Below are 23,112 nucleotides of genomic sequence, written 5' to 3'. Positions count from 1 at the left end.
ACCAGAAGTAGGCAAAATCTTTATTGGAATTTCATGTATAAATTATAACACAATAAAAATAATTTGTTGAAGTGGGAATTAGGGCGTATGGTAAGTTTCTGTAGTGGATCTTTCTTGCGTTGTGGTAAGTGGAAATTAGCTGTCAACTAATAATAATTATTATTATTATATTCCTTTCGCAGACGTTATGTCTGGTTAAAAATGGAAAGTGACGCGGACTTTGATCAAGCGTGACTTCCTTTTAACTGTGTGGTATATGTTACATTGCATTTAGGAACTTTCGGGAAATTGAACATTTATCAATAATTACAGATTTCTGTAGTTGTATATATACGTTTGGATGTAGCTGTATTGCGTTGATGTACCGGTGGATATTGTGTGGTATGACTCCTGCAGTTGATAGTATAATTGGTACAATGTCAACTTTATCCTGATGCCACGTGTCCTTGACTTCCTCAGCCAGTTGGATGCATTTTTCAATTTTTTCTCCTGTTTTCTTCTTTATATTTGTTGTACTGGGTATGGATATTTCGATTAGTTGTGTTAATTTCTTCTTTTTATTGGTGAGTATGATGTCAGGTTTGTTATGTGGTGGTGTTTTATCCGTTATAATGGTTCTGTTCCAGTATAATTTGTATTCATCATCATTCTCCAGTACATTTTGTGGTGCATACTTGTACGTGGGAGCGTGTTTTATTAGTTTATGTTGTATGGCAAGTTGTTGATGTATTATTTTTGCTACATTGTCACGTCTTCTGGTGTATTCTGTATTTGCTAGTATTGTACATCCGCTTGTGATGTGATCTACTGTTTCTATTTGTTGTTTGCATAGTCTGCATTTATCTGTTGTGGTATTGGGATCTTTAATAATATGCTTGCTGTAATATCTGGTGTTTATTGTTTGATCCTGTATTGCAATCATGAATCCTTCCGTACCACTGTATATATTGCCTTTTCTTAGCCATGTGTTGGAAGCGTCTTGATCGATGTGTGACTGTGTTAGATGATATGGGTGCTTGCCATGTAGTGTTTTCTTTCTCCAATTTACTTTCTTTGTATCTGTTGATGTTATGTGATCTAAAGGGTTGTAGAAGTGGTTATGAAATTGCGGTGGTGTAGCCGATGTATTTACATGAGTGATTCCTTTGTGCATTTTTCTAGTTCCTGCTCGTTCTAGAAAGAATTTTCTTAAATTCTCTACCTGTCCATAATGTAGGAGAAGAGAAATTTGTTAATATCGAGTATTTCTATGGAGTGTAGCTTTTTTTTGTCACCTGTCTTCTGATTGGTTTGATGCGGCTCGCCCACGAATTCCTCTCTCGTGCCAACCTCCATCTCCGAGAGCACTAGAAACATACGTCATCAGTTATTTGCTGGATGTATTCCAACCCATGTGTTCCTCTACAGTTTTTTGCCCTCTATAGCTCCCTCTAGTACCATGGAAGTCATTCCTTCGTGTAGTCACATATGGAAGTGCAACATGGACGATAAACAGTTTAGACAAGAAGATAATGGGAGCATTTGAACTGTAGTGCTACAGAAGAATACTTAAGATTTAATCTTGTAGCTAAAGAAGAGGTATTTAATAGAATTGGGAAGCAGAGAACTTTGTGACAACTGAAGTAGAAGGGATCATTTGGTAGGACACATTCCGAGACCCCAAGGGATCAGCAATTTAGTGCAGGAGGGAAGTGTGGGAGTGTTAAAGTCGTAGAGGGAGACCACGAAATGAATACAGTAAGCAGATTCAGAAGGATTTAGGTTGCAGTAGTTACTCGGAGATGGCTACACTCGCACATGAGATAGTTGCATGGAGAGCTGCATCAGACCAGTTTTCGGACTGAAGACCGCAACAACACATCACTAAAACTCCATATTTTCGTACAAACGTGTAAATATGACTGCTTTTGGTACACTGCTGGAATTTTATTTTTAGATTTTATGGAAGCAGGAACAAAATTTTGGAAGATGGTTCACACTATCACGAGAACTCAGGCAAGCCATCCGCAGGAATGTCAGTGCCGAGGCTCTGCACTTATTAAATACGAACTGTCACTGCAGTTAAAAAAGAACGTTTTTAAACACCAACCTTGTAGGCTGAGTTGGTTCCAAGTACACATACTCTCTGTAGACAAGAAAAACATAGCGCAGCATCATGGACTGACAGTGATATAAGGAAGTTTGTACAAGGGCTTGTCAGAGTAAGAAAACCACAGCGGATTTACTTTTTTTTATTTTTTGCAGCAGTTAGCTACGTCCCCCAACTACTTCTCTACATTGTCGCTGATCCGACAGACATCTGTGGCAACGCTGTACTAACTTTCCAATAAAGGGTCTCTGCATGAGCCTCTTCATGATTTTGCCGTACCACACAGCTTCATTTGTTTGCCTCTGGCACTTCAATTGTTGCTGCAAGTCGTCTCTTACCCTAGATGTAAAGAAGAAAAGCGAAAGGAGTGAGCAGCTGAGTGTTTGTGGTGGGCACAGTATACTGTCCACACTTCTTTTTAACATTTCGCTAGGTTATTGGTACTTGTCGGAGCCCCCACACGCGTGCTTCATACATTTAAGTGCCATATTTCAATGTATCTGTTCCTTCCACTTCTTGTCCGACCAGTTGAATGTATGCAAGGATTTCATTGTGTAGATCCGTGGGAGTGTAGCAGTCTGCCACTGTGAGAACAGCCAACTGTAGGAAACAGCTACCAGGTAGCGTTGAGGTTTCTGTTTGCCTTTGACGAACCCTTTGTATAGGTTGGTACCACAATAGGGGTTCCTCTAACCACTTCCGTAGGTACTGGGAGCAATTGTGGTTGGAGAGCGAAATCTCGTGGAAGTGTTCCGTACGACGTGAAACGGGTGAGACACACTGACGGTCAGTGTGCATTTTCGGTGAGAAGTTAATGTGTTTTATATAAGTTTTTGAAAGCCAGTCAACGTAAATGATTCCTTTCGTCGTTCATAGTTTATTAACTTGTGTGGCAAATTTTACTTGCTACTTCGCGAATGTTAAGTGCGTTAAAATCCAGGGATGGTGTAGGCTATGTTCAGTTGAACTGTTAAATACGTGGAGCCGTGTTGAGTTCATTGGGATTCAGTTCATTTTGTTTAGCATCCCCTTTCACAAGAGCATATATATTGCGTATGATTTCCGTGACTATTACAGTTTTGCGCAATTCGTCTCACTCGATAACTTTCTTTTTGCACGCTTTTGTTTGTGAGGACCACGTGGTCGTGATCTAAACAGAAAGTCTACAGTGTCAAGGCCAAAGTGATCTTACGATGTAGAACATCTGAATTAATTGTAGTTCTTATTTCTGCTTCATTTTTATAGCAATTAACTTTAATACAAATTTTACTCATTTATCCCGCATGTTAAAATCAGGGGAACAATCCCTCTTGCTACCCACGTGTGTTGTTGTTAAGGTTTTTAGTTCGTTTTCTTCCTGTTAGTCTCTCCAGTGCGTGTGAATGTAAGTGTTAATGATTAAACCATCCTTTGATCATTCCTCTTCCACAGTTCGAGGACCTTGCAGGGGACTCCGAAGTATAGTTCTATGTTTAATTAATATGCGACGAAGTAGGTTGCAGGCAACAGCAACCTTCACTCACTATACATGTACATATTCATGTGTGCAATTGCATTTACCGATCTAACAAATGTTCTTTTGCCAGAATTTTTGTTTACGGTATCACTGCAAAAATTCCGCTTCATGTTTCATCCAGCTCTGATGTACGGCAGATCCTACTGCATTCCGTTTTCGCGACAGTTTTATTGAGGTCATACTTTACCCCCAATATTCAGATTAATTGTAAAGATACCTCTCACCAATACCTTCGCCCAAGAAAGCAGCGTCCTGCGTTTTCCAATAGTTTTCTACAATAGACTGCAGGCCGCTGTCTCTGCCAAAATTGTTGTCTTCATAGCCAGCGGTTCATGTGAGCAGAGGTGAAAATCACAGGGAGCCAAGTCTGGGTTGTATGGTGGGTGGTAAAACAGCTCTGTGGGTGGGTCCTCATTGCCCCTGCAGTGTGCCAGCATGAAGACAAATGCATGGCAATTACGTTATGTAGTGCTGCATGAGATCAGACGAAAACTCTCTGAAGGCACCCATACTTGGCGGAGTGCACCGTTTTCTAGGCATCTTCATGCACTCAATGTGCGTTCGTAACTGAGAAGAGTGACGTGACGCTATGAGCATAGTCGACACACTGACTCATCTGTGCAAAACTTCATCGGACTTTCACTGTGGTTTCCATGTCGCAACCGATCGTTCAATACTTTTCGAATAACCCACGTATTTATGCAGAGGGTATTCGTCAACCAGTTAATTTTAGTCCTTATGTAGCATGGTCAGCCATTGTGACCACATACCTAATAGACGGATGTCCTCTTTTGACACAAATAACAGCTGCGACGCGTCCGCGTTGTGGCATGGAAGTAGTGAGGTCTTTGTTAGTCGTTGGAGGAAGTTGACACCACATCTGCACACACGAAGTTACCTAATATCCGTAAATTCCGGGAAGGAAGGCCACATTCCAGGTATGTTCCATCGGGTTCAGATCTTGCTAATTGGAAGGCCAACATATCAATTGGAACTCGCCACTGTGTTCCCAGAAACACTCAACCACACTCCTAGCCTTGCGATATGTCGCATTAGCTTTCTGAAAAATGCCACTGCCGTCGGAAAACAAGATCGTCATGAAGAGGTGTACGTCGTCTGCAACCAGTGTACGATACTCCTCGGTTGTCGTGGCGCCTTGCACGAGCTCCATTAGACCCATGAATGCCCATGTGAGCGTTTACCAGAGCACAATGCAGCAGCCGCCAGTTTGTCTCCATCCGGCAGTACAGGTGTCAAGATGCTATTGCCTTGGAAGACGACGGATTCGCGATCTCTCATCTGAATGATGAAGGTATCGAGATTTACACTCCCGGAAATGGAAAAAAGAACACATTGACACCGGTGTGTCAGACCCACCATACTTGCTCCGGACACTGCGAGAGGGCTGTACAAGCAATGATCACACGCACGGCACAGCGGACACACCAGGAACCGCGGTGTTGGCCGTCGAATGGCGCTAGCTGCGCAGCATTTGTGCACCGCCGCCGTCAGTGTCAGCCAGTTTGCCGTGGCATACGGAGCTCCATCGCAGTCTTTAACACTGGTAGCATGCCGCGACAGCGTGGACGTGAACCGTATGTGCAGTTGACGGACTTTGAGCGAGGGCGTATAGTGGGCATGCGGGAGGCCGGGTGGACGTACCGCCGAATTGCTCAACACGTGGGGCGTGAGGTCTCCACAGTACATCGATGTTGTCGCCAGTGGTCGGCGGAAGGTGCACGTGCCCGTCGACCTGGGACCGGACCGCAGCGACGCACGGATGCACACCAAGACCGTAGGATCCTACGCAGTGCCGTAGGGGACCGCACCGCCACTTCCCAGCAAATTAGGGACACTGTTGCTCCTGGGGTATCGGCGACGACCAATCGCAACCGTCTCCATGAAGCTGGGCTACGGTCCCGCACACCGTTAGGCCGTCTTCCGCTCACGCCCCAACATCGTGCAGCCCGCCTCCAGTGGTGTCGCGACAGGCGTGAATGGAGGGACGAATGGAGACGTGTCGTCTTCAGCGATGAGAGTCGCTTCTGCCTTGGTGCCAATGATGGTCGTATGCGTGTTTGGCGCCGTGCAGGTGAGCGCCACAATCAGGACTGCATATGACCGAGGCACACAGGGCCAACACCCGGCATCATGGTGTGGGGAGCGATCTCCTACACTGGCCGTACACCACTGGTGATCGTCGAGGGGACACTGAATAGTGCACGGTACATCCAAACCGTCATCGAACCCATCGTTCTACCATTCCTAGACCGGCAAGGGAACTTGCTGTTCCAATAGGACAATGCACGTCCGCATGTATCCCGTGCCACCCAACGTGCTCTAGAAGGTGTAAGTCAACTACCCTGGCCAGCAAGATCTCCGGATCTGTCCCCCATTGAGCATGTTTGGGACTGGATGAAGCGTCGTCTCACGCGGTCTGCACGTCCAGCACGAACGCTGGTCCAACTGAGGCGCCAGGTGGAAATGGCATGGCAAGCCGTTCCACAGGACTACATCCAGCATCTCTACGATCGTCTCCATGGGAGAATAGCAGCCTGCATTGCTGCGAAAGGTGGATATACACTGTACTAGTGCCGACATTGTGCATGCTCTGTTGCCTGTGTCTATGTGCCTGTGGTTCTGTCAGTGTGATCATGTGATGTATCTGACCCCAGGAATGTGTCAATAAAGTTTCCCCTTCCTGGGACAATGAATTCACGGTGTTCTTATTTCAATTTCCAGGAGTGTATTTCATCTTGCAACGCTGTAACACCTCGCCAGCATCCAATGTCGATGGTCATGTACCAATTTCAGTCGAAACCGCCAATGTTGTGGTGCTAACATTGGCAGACGCATGGGTCATCGGCTGCAGAGGCCCATCATTTGGAATATAAGGTGCGTTTTGTGTTCAGACAAAATCCAAATGGTACACAAATGGCTCTGAGCACTATGGGACTTAACTTCTGAGGTCATCAGTCCCCTAGAACGTAGAGCTACTTAAACCCAACTAACCTAAGGACACCACACACATCCATGCCCGAGGCATGATTCGAACCAGCGACCGTAGCAGTCGCGTGGTTCCGGACTGAAGTGTCTAGAACCGTTCGGCCACCGCCGTCGGCTGTGTTCAGACACCCTTGTACTCCACCCAGCATTGAAGTCTGATATTAGTTCTGCAACAGTTCGCCGCATGTACTGTTTTACCAGTCTGTGCAGCCTACGACGTCAGTCATCTGTCATGATAGGTGGCCGCCCAACCCCACGACGGCTAGACGTGCTTTCACCTTAGTTTCGCTACCTGTTTAAGACATCACAGCACTCCTTCAACACCCGGCAAGTCCTGCAGATTCCGAAATGCACGTGCCGAGCTGCTGGGCCATCGTTATTTATCCTCAGTCAGACTCGGACAGATCGCGCGCCTTTCCCATTCCACACACGGACAGCACGCTCGCTGATACTACATGCACCGTCCATGTGTCTGACTTGCAGTCGTTCCTCACCAGGTGATGCTGATGTCGCATGGACGAATATATCTGGACAGTAGGTCGGTCGTCATAATGTTCTGGCTGATTAGTGTATGCTACGTACAAATTTTATTTTTTCCTAACTCAGGGAATAAACTAAATTCGCCGTGCTTTAATGACGCAATTCTTTCCATCAGTTCTTTCAGTGCATTAGTTTTAGTTTCTGCTTGTTCGCAGCAGATGGCATCATCTGCAATTTGGAAGCCGTTTACCTCAATGGCAGCGTGTCTTCGAGAAATAAAGGTAATTCCTGTTTGCGCTCAGTAATTTCGGATTAGAATTTGTTTAGAATTGCTGTAATATATTAACGTACCACACAATATCGAGTAAGTGATTATTTCATCACATTAATACACTGACTCATACCGATGAAGCCGTGGACTACATTTGGCAACGACCTGTACTTTCATAATTTTTAGATGTTTTCTGCGTATTGCACGTATTTCTGTTATTTTCAGTTAACTATTATTCACTATTAACAAGTTCTAAAATTTAATTTACTAATCCCGTTTTGCCCAGAACAAAGCACTGACCACCAATACAAACTTTTCGTTCATAGAATCTAATCTCTAGACTGAGGAGTTTAAGTGGTACAATAACGGTATCAGTCTTGATGGCTGTCGTACAGAATCTTAATCCAAAAGAAAAAATTCTATAAATGTTCTGTAATTACTCCCACATTTAATTTATATTCAAGCAGACCTCACATTCCTCGTACCCCACGTGATACAATAATTTTGTGGATGATTTGTAACCCAATGTAATTCACGGACGTACCTCCGAATTCACTAAGCGTGTCATTAAATTATGTATTCCAGAGTAGCTTTCTACTGTTATATTAAGTTACTTGTTGGTAATACTTTGTCGTACCATTTACTGCTTCAAAAGAATGAATTATTGTACTAGAACCATCTGAATCTTTAATGAACGACTCCACTATACTCTTACTATTCTCATTCCGTATTTGTGTCGTGTGTTCCGTGAACTGTAGTTCACTTACTTTTAACTTTTTGCTCATCCTTGGAAGAATAGCTGCTGTCCTCATTGCGGCATGTTTTTACGGAGATACCAGCTTCATGCAGGTATTTCGTCAGAACGGCCACTGGATTTTCAGTGAGTACGTAAGGTGGCTCGAACTGACGGTAATCCTGGAACAGACCAAAGTTATTCCCTCTTTTATCCGGCCAGCACAAACACACAGTTACGCTCTATTTCTAGCTGGGAGTGTCAGAGTATTTTTTTTTTTTTTTTTTTTGGTGTGACTGAATGCATTAGACAGCCGTTAAGTTCTATGGCTCTACAGTCCATTAGACCTAAGTATTAACAATCATCGTGACTTCTCCACCCACGAAAACATTAATTGCAGCTTACCATCATGTAGGCACTCCACCGAGAGGACTTTGCCAGTGTTTCTAACATCATATAGATGGGACTGCCGGTCACGATGATCAGAACTGTTTCACCTCCGGGAGACAGAAGCTTACCGATGTTCTGAAGGGCGAGTCTGCAACGAAGAGTTTCTTATCTGAGTGACCATGTTTTTTAAATAATTGAATTTTTACAGACTTAATAAAACAACTAAAAGGCACATGCAATACTTAACAAAAACAATCCAAAAATGTTTATGTTAAACAATTTGATAGATGTGGACGTGGGAGGCTATTCTGAGCGAGTAGCAGGAACCAAGTTCCTCAAAGCTCAAGAGCCAGTTTCTGGCCTCAGTTAATAAAAAAATCTATGCTGAAAATCTGTACCAACATTTTGAAGGAATTACTAAATATTACACTATTGGCCATTAAAATTGCTACACCAAGAAGAAATGCAGATGATAAACGGGTATTCATTGGACAAATGTATTATACTAGAACTGACATGTGATTACATTTTCATGCAATTTGGATGCATAGATCGTGAGAAATCGGTACCCAGAACAACCACCTCTGGCCGTAATAATGGCCTTGATACGCCTGGGTATTGTGTCAAACAGAGCTTGCGTGACGTATACAAGTATAGCTGCCCATGCAGCTTCAACACGATACCACAGTTCATGAAGAGTACTGACTGGCGTATTGTGACGAGCCAGTTGCTCGGCCACCATTGACCACACGTTTTCAGTTGGTGAGAGGTCTGGAGAATGTGCTGGCCAGGGCAGCAGTCTAAAATTTTCTGTATCCAGAAAGGCCCGTACAGGACCTGCAACCTGCGGTCGTGCATTATCCAACTGAAATGTAGGGTTCACAGGGATCGAATGAAGGGTAGAGCCACGGGTCGTAACACATCTGAAATGTAACGTCCACTGTTCAAAGTCCCGTCAATGCGAACAAGCGGTGACCGACACGTGTAACCAATGGCACCCCATACCATGACGCCGTATGAAACGCCAGAATGGAGATGACGAATGCACACTTCCAATGTGCGTTCACCGCGATGTCGGCAAACACGGATGCGACCATCATGATGGTGTAAACAGAACCTGGACTCATCCGAAAAAATGACGTTTTGTCATTCGTGCACCCACGTCCGTTGTTAAGTACACCATCGCAAGCGCTCCTTTCTGTGATGCAGCGTCAAGGGTAACCGCAGCCATGGTCTCCGAGCTGATAGTCCATGCTGCTGCAAACGTCGTCGAACTGTTCGTGCAGATGGTTGTTGTCTTGCAAACATCCCCATCTGTTGACTCAGGGATCGAGACGTGGCTGCACGATCCGTTAGAGACATGCGGTTAAGATACCTGTCATCTCGACTGCTAGTGATACGAGGCCGTTGGGATCCAGCACGGCGTTCCATATTACCCTCCTGAACCCACCGATTCCATATTCTGCTAACAGTCATTGGATCTCGACCAAAGCGGGCAGAAATGTTGCGATACAATAAACCGCAATCGCGATAGGCTACAATCCGACCTTTATCAAAGTCGGAAACGTGACGGTACTCATTTCTCCTCCTTACACGAGTCATCACAACAACGTTTCACTGGGCAACGCCGATCAACTGCTGTTTGTGTATGAGAAATCGGTTGGAAACTTTCCTCACGTCAGCACGCTGTAGGTATCGCCACCGGCGCTAACGTGTGAATGCTCTGAAAAGCTAATCATTTGCATATGACAGCATCTTCTTCCTGTCAGTTAAATTCCGCGTCTGTAGCACGTCATCTTCGTGGTGTTGCAATTTTAATGGCCAGTGGTGTATTTACAGCGTCTCAGTGGTAAAATACGTTCAAAATGGCTCTGAGCACTATGGGACTCAACTGCTGAGGTCATCAGTCCCCTAGAACTTAGAACTAGTTAAACCCAACTAACCTAAGGACATCACAAACATCCATGCCCGAGGCAGGATTCGAACCTGCGACCGTAGCGGTATTGCGGTTCCAGACTGCAGCGCCTTTAACCGCACGGCCACTTCGGCCGGCGGTAAAATACGTGTTTTCTTCTTGTTGGACTAGAAAATCAGAGCTAATCCAGAACTCTTAGAAATTCAGTACTTGTGTTAAGCAAGAGAGATTTTCAGTCAGTGAGAAATACAATAAACAGTATAATATGTACCCGCTACACTGCGGGTGTTCACAAAGTCGTGCAACATTTTTTCTCGGCAAATTTCAATTTATAAATATGTGACCCCACGGAATATTTCCGCTTCAGGCCTTATCGTTTCATGATGTTCCGATAGATGGAAGCGCTACACGTAGCCTTCAAAAGAGGGGGGGGGGGGGTCTGTAACGGGGGTGCGTTCCTAGTACAAGACCTGTCACTGTGTTTCTTTTCCGGAAATCTAGATCATCGCAGATATTCATAGGCACTTGCTGAATATCTACTGAGACCTGGCAGTGAACAAAAGCAGCTGAGCCGTTGGGCGTGGCGTAACGTATCGCAGTACGGTCGGGCAAACCTGTCCGATCTCCGGCATGCCGACCGGTCGCACAAAGCTGACTCCCGGAATGCTGGAACGTGCAGAGGACACTCACATCCGAGGTGATCGACGGATTTGGAACTCTGAAGGTGTTTAATGTCCTCCCTCATGGTGCTACCATCAGGGAACTAAAGAAACGACTTAATCACGTTCGTCGGCACAAAAAATGCAAACTGACTACTGCTTTTCCATGATAATACAACACCTCAAACAAGTCTTCCCACACGAGAATGAATGGATATTATATTGAAAAATAAGATATTGTAGCCAAAAGAAGGGGAATAATTTAGTGTACTGGAATCCCGAATAAAACCAACCTGCTTTCAGAAAAAAGTGTGTCCCATTACTTATTGACGCCCTTCGTAATACGTTTGTAAGACAATGGCCTCACAGTTCTCTGCAGAGGCCATTCATGTAGTTATTTGGTGCCACTAATTAGGGACGTAACCTCAAACGGACAAAACTGGGCAATTTTTTACAAATACGGTGATGTGTGTACACCACTTAACATCATTTATCTGTAATACTCTGTATTCGTGTACAATCTTTGCGTGTAGCTCAACTATTCTAAAGACTGAAACTGAAGGAACAACACCCTGAAGCAGACAGTTATGACCAGCAGACTCACGAGAGTCATGGATGCTGTATTATTAAAACATGCAGACTTACTGAGTCATTTCCCCGAATTAGAAGCTGCTGTGTATGTTCTTCCCTAATGCAGACATGGAGCTAAACTTAATTAATTGAAGCAACAGAATGGAACAGAATTCAAGGAACATACGGAGCTTCATTTTTTGTGTATCCACGGAACACGAGTTGAGTATCAAGTGCCACTGATCACACTGCCTTTATTTTAGCCACGAACCTATCCATTCCACTACGTCTTAATCATTACATTGCAGTCGAATTCGCCTTAACACTATTACAAATTGGGACGTATAAGTGTTCTGTAAGCCATCTCTTTTGAGCGAAGAGCAGTTTCGCAGTATTCTAACAATAGACGGTTTTATAGCGTTTGATTTATCAGCAACTGAGGCTACGCGATTGCTCTGTTCCATAATTTTCGCAGTGTTGCTTCCATATATTTATTGAAGCTGTCATATGAATTCTTGATGCGCCTCAATCTTGTAATGAACATGTATCACAATTTTACGTTTCGTGATGTTCGCGACTTTCAGTTTATCTGCATTAAGATCTAGTGGTCAGTAGTGGCAGCAGTTTCTTATTTTGTCGACATTTGATGCGACGTTACAGAAATTTTTACTGGACTGAGCTCAATCATATACCGAACGGCATCATTTTATTGAAACGTAGCAGCTGTAGCTAATTTTGTTCGATGAATCATAGTGTACCATGAACAATAACGTTCCTATTACACTCATTCGGGGATACCAATGTCAGCAGGTGACATTTCATTGGTGACAACGTGCTGCGTCGTTTCTTTCACGAACACTGGAGCTTGCATAATAAACTAATTACAAAGCTGGTTAAGAACTGAAATAGCTTTTTTCTTTGAGTCATGGCTAAATGTGGCCGAACACTGATTCCTCTCTTTTTCCAACCTATTCTCATCCCTTACCTTATCAGTCCACCTAATTTCCAACATTATGCTGTATTACCACATCTTAATTACTGTATTCTTTTCTGTACCAGTTTTCCCACCATCGATGTTTCATTACTGTACAATGCCGTGCTCCAAACGTACATTCTCAGAAATGTCTTCTTCAAATTAAGGCCTATGTTTTATACTTGCAGACTTCGCTATGCCAGGATGGCCCTTTTTGCCAGTGCTGATCTGGTTTCTATGTTTTCCTTGCTCTGTCCGTCGTGGGTTACTTTGCTGTCTCAGTAGCATAATCCCTTAACTTCATCGGCTTCGTGACCACCTTTATGAAGTTACGTGTCTCGCTGTTCTCATTTTACTGTTTCTCATTACTTTCGTCTTTATTCGATTTACTCTCATTCGCTATTCTGTAGTTAGTAGACTGTTCATTCCATTCAACATATCCTGTAATTTTTCAGTTTCACTGAGGATAGGAATGTCATCAGCGAATCTCAACTTTGATATCCTTTGACCTTGCATTTTAATCCCACTCTTTAAAATTCTTTCAATTTCCGTCATTTATTCTTTAGCGTGTAGACTGAACGGCAGGGGCGAAAGACTGAAATTGATAGCTGTGACATATTTGGCGAAAATCTAGATAGACTGATGGGAAGTGGAATGGGGGGGGGGGGGGTGTTTGCCGCAGTATGTAAGAAGTTCAAATGAACCTAGGTAGTAATTCAAACGGAATGCAACGTTGTCTAGGAAAGACATTACCTATGTAGGGTAAAAACTGGTAGCTGAATCCTGTTGATCACCAGACTCATCTGCAGATGCAGCCGATAACTTTTGAGTTAGTTTAAATTCACTAGTACGTAAGTTCTCTAATCATAGTGACATCGAGGGACACCTATCAGCCAACCGACAATAGGGAAAATTGTTTTCTTAAGAGGCATGTGTGACAAGCCGTCCTGCGAAACATTACTAAATGCCTTTCCTAAGTACTACCTAAAACCGATTGTTCTAAAAGCTACTAATGATGGAATATTGATTCGATCGAACAGCAAGGAATAGACCGGTTCTCGTTAACGACGTCCGCATTGAAAGTAGTATTAGTGACCATGCGAAAGATGTAACAATAGTGACTGCCAAAGAGCGAACGGCAACTAGAACAACTACAAAGATTTATATGTTCAGCATACTAGATAAAATGCGGTAGTGGCGTAACTCGCCAAGGGATTTTGAGCGTTTCGCTCTGGTGAAGATCCTGGACATTAACTGTAACCCAGCTTTGTTTAAAGCAGTATATATGGCTGTTGAGAGAGAGAATCGCTGTGTGAAAAGCGCTTGGCTGTAATGAAGACAATGTGTGAAACCTTCAGTGACTACCGTTGCAGAACGTCATGGAAGGATGTCTTGCAAAACACCAAAAAATATTGGTTCTATGTAAGTGCTCTTAGTGGAGCGAAAGTTAATGTTCAGACACTCATTGATAAAACGGAAACTGAAGTAGAGGGTTGTCAAGCAAAAATGCTGAACTGTTTTCATATGTTCCTTTACAAAGAAAGAACACTACATAACAAAAAGTGACGCACCCGGAAGACATGGTCTAGTGTCAGTTTAACTTCAACACGGACACCCGTCAGGTGGTGTGAAAATGATTAGAGTTTTATTCCTCTGCGATAGGAAAACAGGCCACGAGAATCTATTAGTGTCTTCTACGTTTAGTGTTGTTGCCGGTGCTCGCAGGGGATACATAAGGGGTACGAACGGAGTGATGATTGAATAGTGTGAACGACACACAGATGCCGCCTACACTTTAGCATTATCACAAATTCACAGCTTGTAAAGGATCTCATTGTGGTTCTCCATTGCGCCGTCTGGTAGAATCGCTCTATGTCCATATTTGTGAGGAATTCGTATGCGACAGTGTCCCGATTTTAGACTGCATGGGATTTTAAGGACAGGCACATTCATTGTCAAGGTTCCGGTCGACACCATCTGACCACAACAAGGGAGGATTCCCGTGTCGTCCACCCAACACTTCGTAAACCCTTTACGTCAGAACCTGCCATTCGTGAACAAGTGATGGACTCCCTCCAGCATTCTGAGTCATTCCGCACCTTTGGTCGACGCGAGCAGCAGCTCGACAAGAATTACTCTCCCATGTGAAGGCTGCCGTTAACACCACTAAAAAAAAACTCGATCTGAAAACATGGAATGCTGATGAATGGCTTCGCACTGTGTTCAGTGATTAACCGCGCTTATACCTAGGATGAGTGTGGTGGTTACCTGGGAAGAGGTTCCATTCTTCCTTTGAGTGGTACACCGCTGTTACTCCTGGCATCTTAGTGTGAGGAACCGTAAATTATGACTCGAATTTACAGCCTGTAGTTACTGGAAGAGCTCTAGAGTGCAACTGCACGTCACGGATATTCTGCGTCCTCATTTGTTACCTTTCAACTGACAGTATCGTGGTGCCATTTTTCAACAGGACGCTCTCGTCCACACACGGCACGAATTTATGAACTGCCTGCTTGATGATGTATTCTCGTGCTCGGCAAGATCCCAAGATCTGTCCCCGATAGAACAGGTTTGTGACCGGCTCGGATGTCAACTCCATCCCAGAGCGTGTCCAGGGTCTCAAGCACCAATGATAACATTTATGGAGGCGATACAACAGCTTCATGATACCATTCCCAACGGAATCAGTGCCCGCATTCAGACCACTTAAGGTGCAAATTCATACTGACAAGTGGGGTTATACTGCCAAATACTTCGTGAATTTAACTATTTTTTTAAGGGAAGGTTTACTACCTTTTGGTTCAAAAAATCGATTTTTTTTAAATTGCATTTTTGAATCCACAAAAGTGGATAGCATCCGCCCCTGCGATGGTTTTTTCCGAATACGGAGCGGAAATGTTTGTTATTCGCGGTTGGACAAAAAATGCACCTGCCTGAAATCGGCCTTTCTCGCGCACCAGTTTTTTTTTCTTTCGGAGGACGAATTATTGTACCGGTGCTTGGGAGGAAACACAAAATTCAACTGAAAGTTTGAACGCGTGTGTTCGGCAGTTAGCCCCCAAGCATTTGCATTCTGGTGCTAAGACTGTGGAGATTGCGACTTACCTGACAGTGATCAGCTTCAACGAAGGGTATTCACCAATTTCGAAGACCATCACAATGATGGACGTCACCCTGGGACTATTCGACGCAGTTCGCCAAGCATTCGCGCTACCACCAGATTCAAGCGGCCGGGAAACCGCTTATCACCGGCCATACGAGCGGCTCTGGAGTAGCGCAGGATGGCCCAGATCGAACAGAACGCCCTCTATGTGGAAGAGGAGGGACTAGTTTGTGGACCCGGAATAGCAGATTGAACGTAAGTTGCATAATATTGCATTTATATGTAGTCAGAACTTCAAACGCGCTTTTCTCGAAATGATTTTTTTATCGCGCGGTATGGTAACTTCAAATCTACTGAACCGATTGGCATGATTCTTTGTTTCCGACGAAGCTAACTAAATTGTCTACGAGTTTTACCACTTATTCCGATCCATCAACTATAAGTATTTTTACTAAGTCGAAAAATCTATGGAAAACCCTATTTTTTCAAATGGCCGCCATTTCCTTTCTTATGGTCCAAATAAATTAAGCTAGGTACAACTCAAAGACTTTTATATACTTCGCTAACGTCGACTCAATGTTTATTTCAGACGAGCCGGCTGACCTGTGACATACCGCGCGTGGAGGTCTACATCGAAATTTTGTTTCGTTCCGCCTTTGCTATTCGACATTTCCGGTCGAAAAAATTCCAGTTTTTAGAGAAAATAAACATTTTGACCAAATTTGATATTGGTATCTATAACACATCCCGAGAAAATAATTCTCAATGAACATGCTTTCTTCTCCTTAAGAACTGAAATACCTCTCATCCTGTGAAGTATCCTTTCGTTTATTCTTCCCAACACTTTTAGACAGTGTAGATCTTAGTATGTGTATTGTCAAAAGCAACAAATCTCTGAGGTCTAACAGGGCGCCAGAGCCCGATGTAGTCCGTATCAGATCCTATACCAAATTTCTGGCTGAGTTAACCCCTCTTTCAACAATGATGTACCGTAAATCTTCTAACGAAGAGTTGTGCCCGTTCCTGTGAGACCCACCTGCAGAAAGGGTAGCAGAAGTGATCCGCGTAACTGTAGTTTAATATCCTTGACATCTATTTGTTATAGAATCCTCATCTTAAACGTAATGATGCATCTCTAACAGAATAACTTCCTAACACCAACCTGAAAGGATATAAATAATATCTATCAAGTGAATTCCAACTAGCGTCTTTTAACATCCTGAAACCCATGGACCAAGACAGTCAGCGAGATGCAGTACTTCTCAATTTCCGAAATGTCTCCGATCAATAACACACGTACGCTTATTGTCGAAAGTAGGATCGTACGGGATATCAAGCAAAATATGTGACTGGATTAAGAATTTTGTCGTAGGGAGAACGGACTAAGATATCTTGCGTGAAGACTACTCGACAGATCTAGAACCAACTCTTTTTTAACAAAATTTTGTCATCACAGTACATACATACACAGTTCATTACAAATTGTAACACAGTTCACCACGGCTGGATGTCAATGGGAAGCAGATTCTGGAGAGGGATACCTCGTTCGTCCTGCTGTTGCTGCGTCCTGATGTTGATAGGAGCCCACCGGGTTTGTCGTTAAACAGTTTGTTGACCGGCCTAGTTGCCGACGTTCAACAATTTTTTTTAAGGCTGCGTCAGATGATTAGAGAATCCACAAAACTTTCATATTTCGGAATTTTCCTTTTTTTCTCGTGTTCGTCACGTCCGTTAGAAATTGTAATTTCTCGGTGTGTCGCAGGGGCAGATGAAGTACGCTGTTTGGGAAACTATCTGTGTGGTGGCAGATCTCTTGCAGGCAGGGAATGGCTGAGAGTTTTGTGCCGTGATTGTCCTTGCGGCGAAACGCTTTGGCGCAGTTCTGTTTATCAGGCTGAGTATTAGTTTACTAGTTTTCCAAACATCTCAGACAGTCCGACACAGAATCCTATGCTCCACAGTGTGTGGTTCATTGCGTGAGTCGAAGGTGTGTCAGATTAGGTGCACGTCTCCTAGTTTTTTTATGAGTCGGTATCGTCCTGTTAACAAACTTAGGATACGTGCTGTGGTCTTTGTAAGGAGACAACCGCCCCTTACGTATTGAAAACAATATATCTTTGCCTCATGCAGGTCGCAGTTGGTACTATCGATAGTCGAGCGCCCAGTGCGCCAGAGGGTAGTCGGTGTTGAGATTCCGAGCAAGTAAGTTGTTGGCTGCTAAGAGAGCAGGGCGGATTTCGGCAGGACGACCGACCGCGTTTATAGTTTTTTAACGGCTGTTCGTGTCACCCAAAGCCGTGGGCCTGACCTCCAGCAAAAACAAATTGCGTTAATTGAGGGATTTGTTTGATGTATTGAAGTGTTCATTTGTGACTTGTGATTACGCGACAACCGCACCGGACACCCACGATTTGGACTGCAGTGAGGATTGCGTATGCAGTGCCACGTGTAGAATTTTGGCGTGTGACGATATTAATAGGCGATCTGTGATCAGTTAACCGGTATTGCTTTGTCAGACGAATGGAGTAACTGTTTCATTCGTGCTGTTTGGACAAAAGATGTAGAACATTAAGAATGAGGTATGTACCGATTATTGCTACCTGACAGCCTAATTAGCTTTGATGGATTTGATACGAAACAACTCCCGTGCAAATATTAACAGATCAGCCTTTATCAGATGCACACGGTCGAACTATTTTAAACTGTTAGGCTATAATTCACTAGTCAATAACGGTGGGTTGAACAGGGAGTGTTTGAACTTCTAGTGATAAAAAACACGGTGAGACATTTTGCCATACGATGTTCGAACCGAACAACTGCGGAAATTTTGACTCCGTGCCATTTTTGTGTGAACTGCCTCTGACTGCTTGAAAAAATGAATAGATTTTCAGTCAGATGTTGACAAGATTCCATAGTGGAGCAAAGACTGGTAACGTGATTTATATGTACAGTAATGTAGGAGGGTGGTTCAATAAGGTGTGCAACAGTTTTTCTGAAAGCAGGTTGGTTTTATTAAGGGCTCCAATACACAATATTATTCCCCAGCGTTTTGGCTGCAAAATCCTGTTTTTCAACATAGTCTCAGTTCAATCCGACGCTCTTACGCCACCTTACTGGGAGAGCCTGTATGCCAGCATAGTACCACTTCTGGTCGACGTCTGAGCCAACGTCTCGTTGCATTAACAGACTTCAACTCATCGACGGACTGCTACCGCCGAGCCCATCCTTCACGGAGCTAAAGTCGGAAGGTGCAAAATCCGGGCCGAAGGGAGGATGAGAAAGAACAGTCCAATGACGTTTTTGGGCTCCTCTCGGGTCTGCAGACTTGTGTGAGGCCCTGTGTTACCATGGAGGAAGAGAAGTACGTTTACGTTTTTTGTAGCGGTAAACACGATGAAGTCGTTTCTTCTGTTTCCTGAGGGTGTGCGCTGCCGACCAGGGCCAATGATTCGCCGTGCTTTTATTTACTACCATGTCTCCGTAGACATTCTGCAGCTGTTTATCAATATCTGCGATGCTCAGTTTATCCGCCAAAAGAATCTCAATGACAGTTTTCTGCATGGAACGCATCTCCGCTACAGACGCCATTTAGTAGGCCACATATAGCGCCCCAACTATACGAACTTCATAAAACTGTAACAGCTGAAGAAAATATTCCACGGGATCCCACTACTAATTCCTCAGTTTTTCCAATGAAATTGGCTGATAAATTTGTTGCATTAGTTATTGAACGCCCCTCGTACATATGTACATGTAAGCCATCGTACGGTGCATGGCGGAAGGTGCACTGTACCACCACTAGTCATTTCCTTTCCTGTTCAACTCGCAAAAAGAGCGAGGGAAAAACGACTGTCTGTATGCCTCCGTATGGGCCCTACCTTCTCGTATCTTATCTTCGTGCTCCTTACACACAATGTATATTGGCGGCAGTGGAATCGTTCGGCAGTCAGCTTCAAATACTGGTTCTCTAAATTTTCTCAATAGTGTTCCTCGAAAAGAGCGCCGTCTTCCCTCCAGGCATTCCCATTTGAGTTCACAAAGCGCCTCCGGAACACTTACGTGTTGTTCTAACAGACCGATAACGAATCTGGCAGCTCGCCTCTGAATTGCTTCGATGGCTTCCTTCAATTCTGACTACCTGTTCCGGATCTCAAACACTCGAGCAGTATTCATGAACAGGTCGCGCTAGCGTCCTGAATGCGGTCTCCTTTACAGGTGAACCACTCTTTCCTGAAGTTCTTCCAATAAACCAAAATCGAAGATTCGCCTTCCCTATCACAGCTCGTTCCATCTCATATCGCTTTGCAACGTTACGCCCAGATATTTAAACGATCCGAAGTATGACACTGGTAAATCCGTATGAGAACATTACAAGTTCGATCTTCCTACTCACCCCCATCAATTTACATTTTTCCACATTTAGAGATAACTTCCATTTATCACAACAACTGGAAACATTGTCTAAGTCGTCTTTTATCTCCCTACGATTACTGAAGTTCGACATCTTACCATACGCTACGGCATCATCAGGAAGCCTAGACCCCCGTTCTCCGAAACACACAACATTCCACCATTGCACCGGTAGGTGGTCGCTGAAGTATGCCCAGAGCTTACGGTGACAGAGGGTTGGTGGCACTTACCAGTCCCAACTCAGGAACCACAGAGTCGCCAAGCCCGTACTCAACAAACGAATGCTGAGCCCCTGAGGGAGTGATTTCTGGGGTAGTTTGCACTCTTGCTGCTATTGCTCCCAGGTTAGTACGAAGGTGATCCAGTCAATAATGACATCAGTGTTAATCAAAGCGCATACCCCTCCAGACGCTATCCCAGGTCCGGCACAGTTCTGACGGAACAGAACCACAAAAGATTGGAGAGTGCTCATAAAGGAAGTACGTTTCTTGAGCAGCAAGACAGAATATAATGAGAGGAAAGAAGTTTTATTTCCGGTAGGTGACAGGAATATCTGTTACAATTCCAAAGCATTATCCTGTGGTTGGATATAAAGAAGTCGAGGGGAGGTCATGTCACAGAGACAAGACTGGCGTGACATCCACAAATGGCTTGTCAGGTTGCGAAGGGGGAGATGGGACCTCTGGGGATACGAGGGAGTGGGAGGGTGGCCTTGTACTGGAACTTTCGTTTCCTCCTCCTCTTTCAGAGGTCGAGGAGGGCATGGCACAGAGGAAGAGCAGGCTTCTGCATGATCCAGAACTGAAAGAGTATGCGACATTGGGGTGCACAGATGGTGTGTCCAATTGCTGAACAGTGGTAGCAGGACTGTGGCCTCACATATGCTGGGAGCTGGGAGAAGAGCACCTGGTGGGGAGGGTGTGGGAACTGCAGGGGATGGGTAGATGGAAGTGGGGAAGAGCTGCATTATGAAGCGGAAGTGGGGGTCGGGGGAAGGCTGTAACAGAGGCAAAAGTTGAGGAAATCGATACTGGTTCTTATGTTTATGCCGAGCCTCAGCATAAGATGGACGATCCAGGGACCTTTACTCAGCGACCCCCTTCTTGTAAACTGGGTAATCTGGTGAGCGTGGAGAGTGGCGGACATGGCAGTTTACACACACAGATGGCAAAACACAGGGGCTTATCTCACGGAGTGGGTGGCCACAGTCACCAAACAGAGCATCTGTCGTACAGCAGGAAGTCATATGCCCAACATGAAAGCACCGAAACTACCTTATGGAGGGCAGGATGTAAGGCTTCACCTCCCTTGGTAACACACAACATTGACCACCTCTGGGAGTGTATTCCTTTGAAAGCAGGAATTAAGACGCCAGTATCAGTCTGGTTGTCTTTAGGACCCTTCAGCACACGTGAAACAAAATGAACGCCACTTTGCTCCAGATTAGCCCAGAGTTGCTAATCAGTTTGCAGGACTAGGCCTTTTGAAAAATCACTCCCTGGACCATGTGCAGAGACAGGCGAGGGTTATTGGACACCAGGACGTCGACAAGGCGATCTCAATCACGAAGGGCTGCAGATATGGTGACAGCAGAAGCTTTGTTCAAAAGGGAGCCCTACTGCATCTTACTGAGAGACTCCACCAAACTCTACATTCTCTACAAGAAACAACTGCCTTGAGGCGGTGAATGTGTCTCCGTCCATCCTAGTACAGACTATGTAGCAGGGATAGTCTATCATCCCAAGATGGCGAGCCTGGCCCTTCTCTCAGTGTGTAGCCATGGAATGGAAGGGTCATAGGAAGCAGCACTCAATGACCTATCACTGAGAGATGGCTCTATGAGAATGGCCAGAATTTTGCAACTTTATACGCTTCATGCGTCAAGCATCGGCCTCATACCAACCACTCCAATCAGGGGCTATTCCCATGGGCGCCACCCAGCGACATCAATGGCCATTTGGCACTGTGGCCATTGCCAGGAGTTCTGATGCTCGAGGATGACAAGGATACTTGGGGGGGGGGGGGGGGAGCAGTTCAGGTATCAGTAGTGTGATAACTGTTATCAAAGGGCTCAGGCAGATTAGTAGGTAACAGCCCCACCACACAGACTGGCTGCATGAACTGGTAACCCAGTGGGGTGGAGGGGGGATACAGCAGGAAAGGAAGAAGGGATTGAAGGGAGGGGAGAGGAATCCGCGCCATAGACGCTAGGGAGAATGTTCTTCCCCAGGTGGCTCACATAAAAGACTGAAAATTTAGGAGGTCAAATCCCAAGGGGGAACAAACGTCAGAAAGGATGAAAGAACAGGCAAGGGGATGAAAATCTTAGGGAATACAGAGAACCAGATGGATAAGCAGGTCCACATAAATAAAAATACGGAGAGAGGGGAAGGAGGGGACAGTGAGGAAGGAGGCATAAAGGGGAGGGAGGGGCATGATGAAGGAAATGCAGCGTGGGAAGGAAGGTTGTCCTGGAATAGGTCGGGGACCATGTGCGCCATGCACGAACTTACAAAAGAACTGCGAGCCCCCTGAAGAACGGAAGTGGGGTAAGATTCAGATTTCGGATTGACTTTTGTAAGTCGTTCAAAACACATCATTGCTGTCGCTTCGTGGGGAAAAAGTAAGCAAGAAAGGGAAGGATAGTGTCGCAGATTGAGAGAAGAGGTTCACAGATGTGATAAAGAAAGTCGAGATACCAGAAAATCATAGCCAGATGCAAGAACACCTGCAGACAATCGATGCTTGGTGCAAGTGGTGTCAACACACTGTCATTGTTATCAAATTTAACATATTCCGCACATACAGGCAGAAAGACCCATTGTCATATCGTTACACTAAAGGCGCTTAGTCGGTGGACCCAGCCACCAGCATTAAATATTTACGCATTCACAATAGCTTAAAATGTCATTACCACATGAAACTCACTGAACAAAAAACAAAAGCTTTGAGTTCTCTGGAAGCGCCCCAAAGAAAAATTGTTCATTAGCAAAAATA

General features: G+C 44.6%; 1 protein-coding gene across 1 annotated transcript in view; it reads right to left on the bottom strand.

Annotated features, from left to right (window-relative positions):
- The window catches only part of LOC124795526 (juvenile hormone acid O-methyltransferase-like), an 80,141-nt gene that overhangs the window by 17,645 nt on the left and 39,384 nt on the right, over window positions 1–23,112 (bottom strand). The window contains exons 3-4 of the mRNA XM_047259597.1: window positions 8,501–8,633; window positions 8,130–8,277 (exon numbers count right to left, since the gene is read on the bottom strand). Coding sequence (XP_047115553.1) covers window positions 8,130–8,277; window positions 8,501–8,633 — 281 coding nt within the window. The remainder of the gene's footprint in view (window positions 1–8,129; window positions 8,278–8,500; window positions 8,634–23,112) is intronic.

This window comes from Schistocerca piceifrons, chromosome 4, assembly GCF_021461385.2.
Source record: "Schistocerca piceifrons isolate TAMUIC-IGC-003096 chromosome 4, iqSchPice1.1, whole genome shotgun sequence".
Lineage (NCBI taxonomy): Eukaryota > Metazoa > Arthropoda > Insecta > Orthoptera > Acrididae > Schistocerca > Schistocerca piceifrons.
The sequence above is the reverse complement of the archived record's forward strand: the minus strand, read 5'-3'. Positions and strand labels throughout refer to the sequence as shown.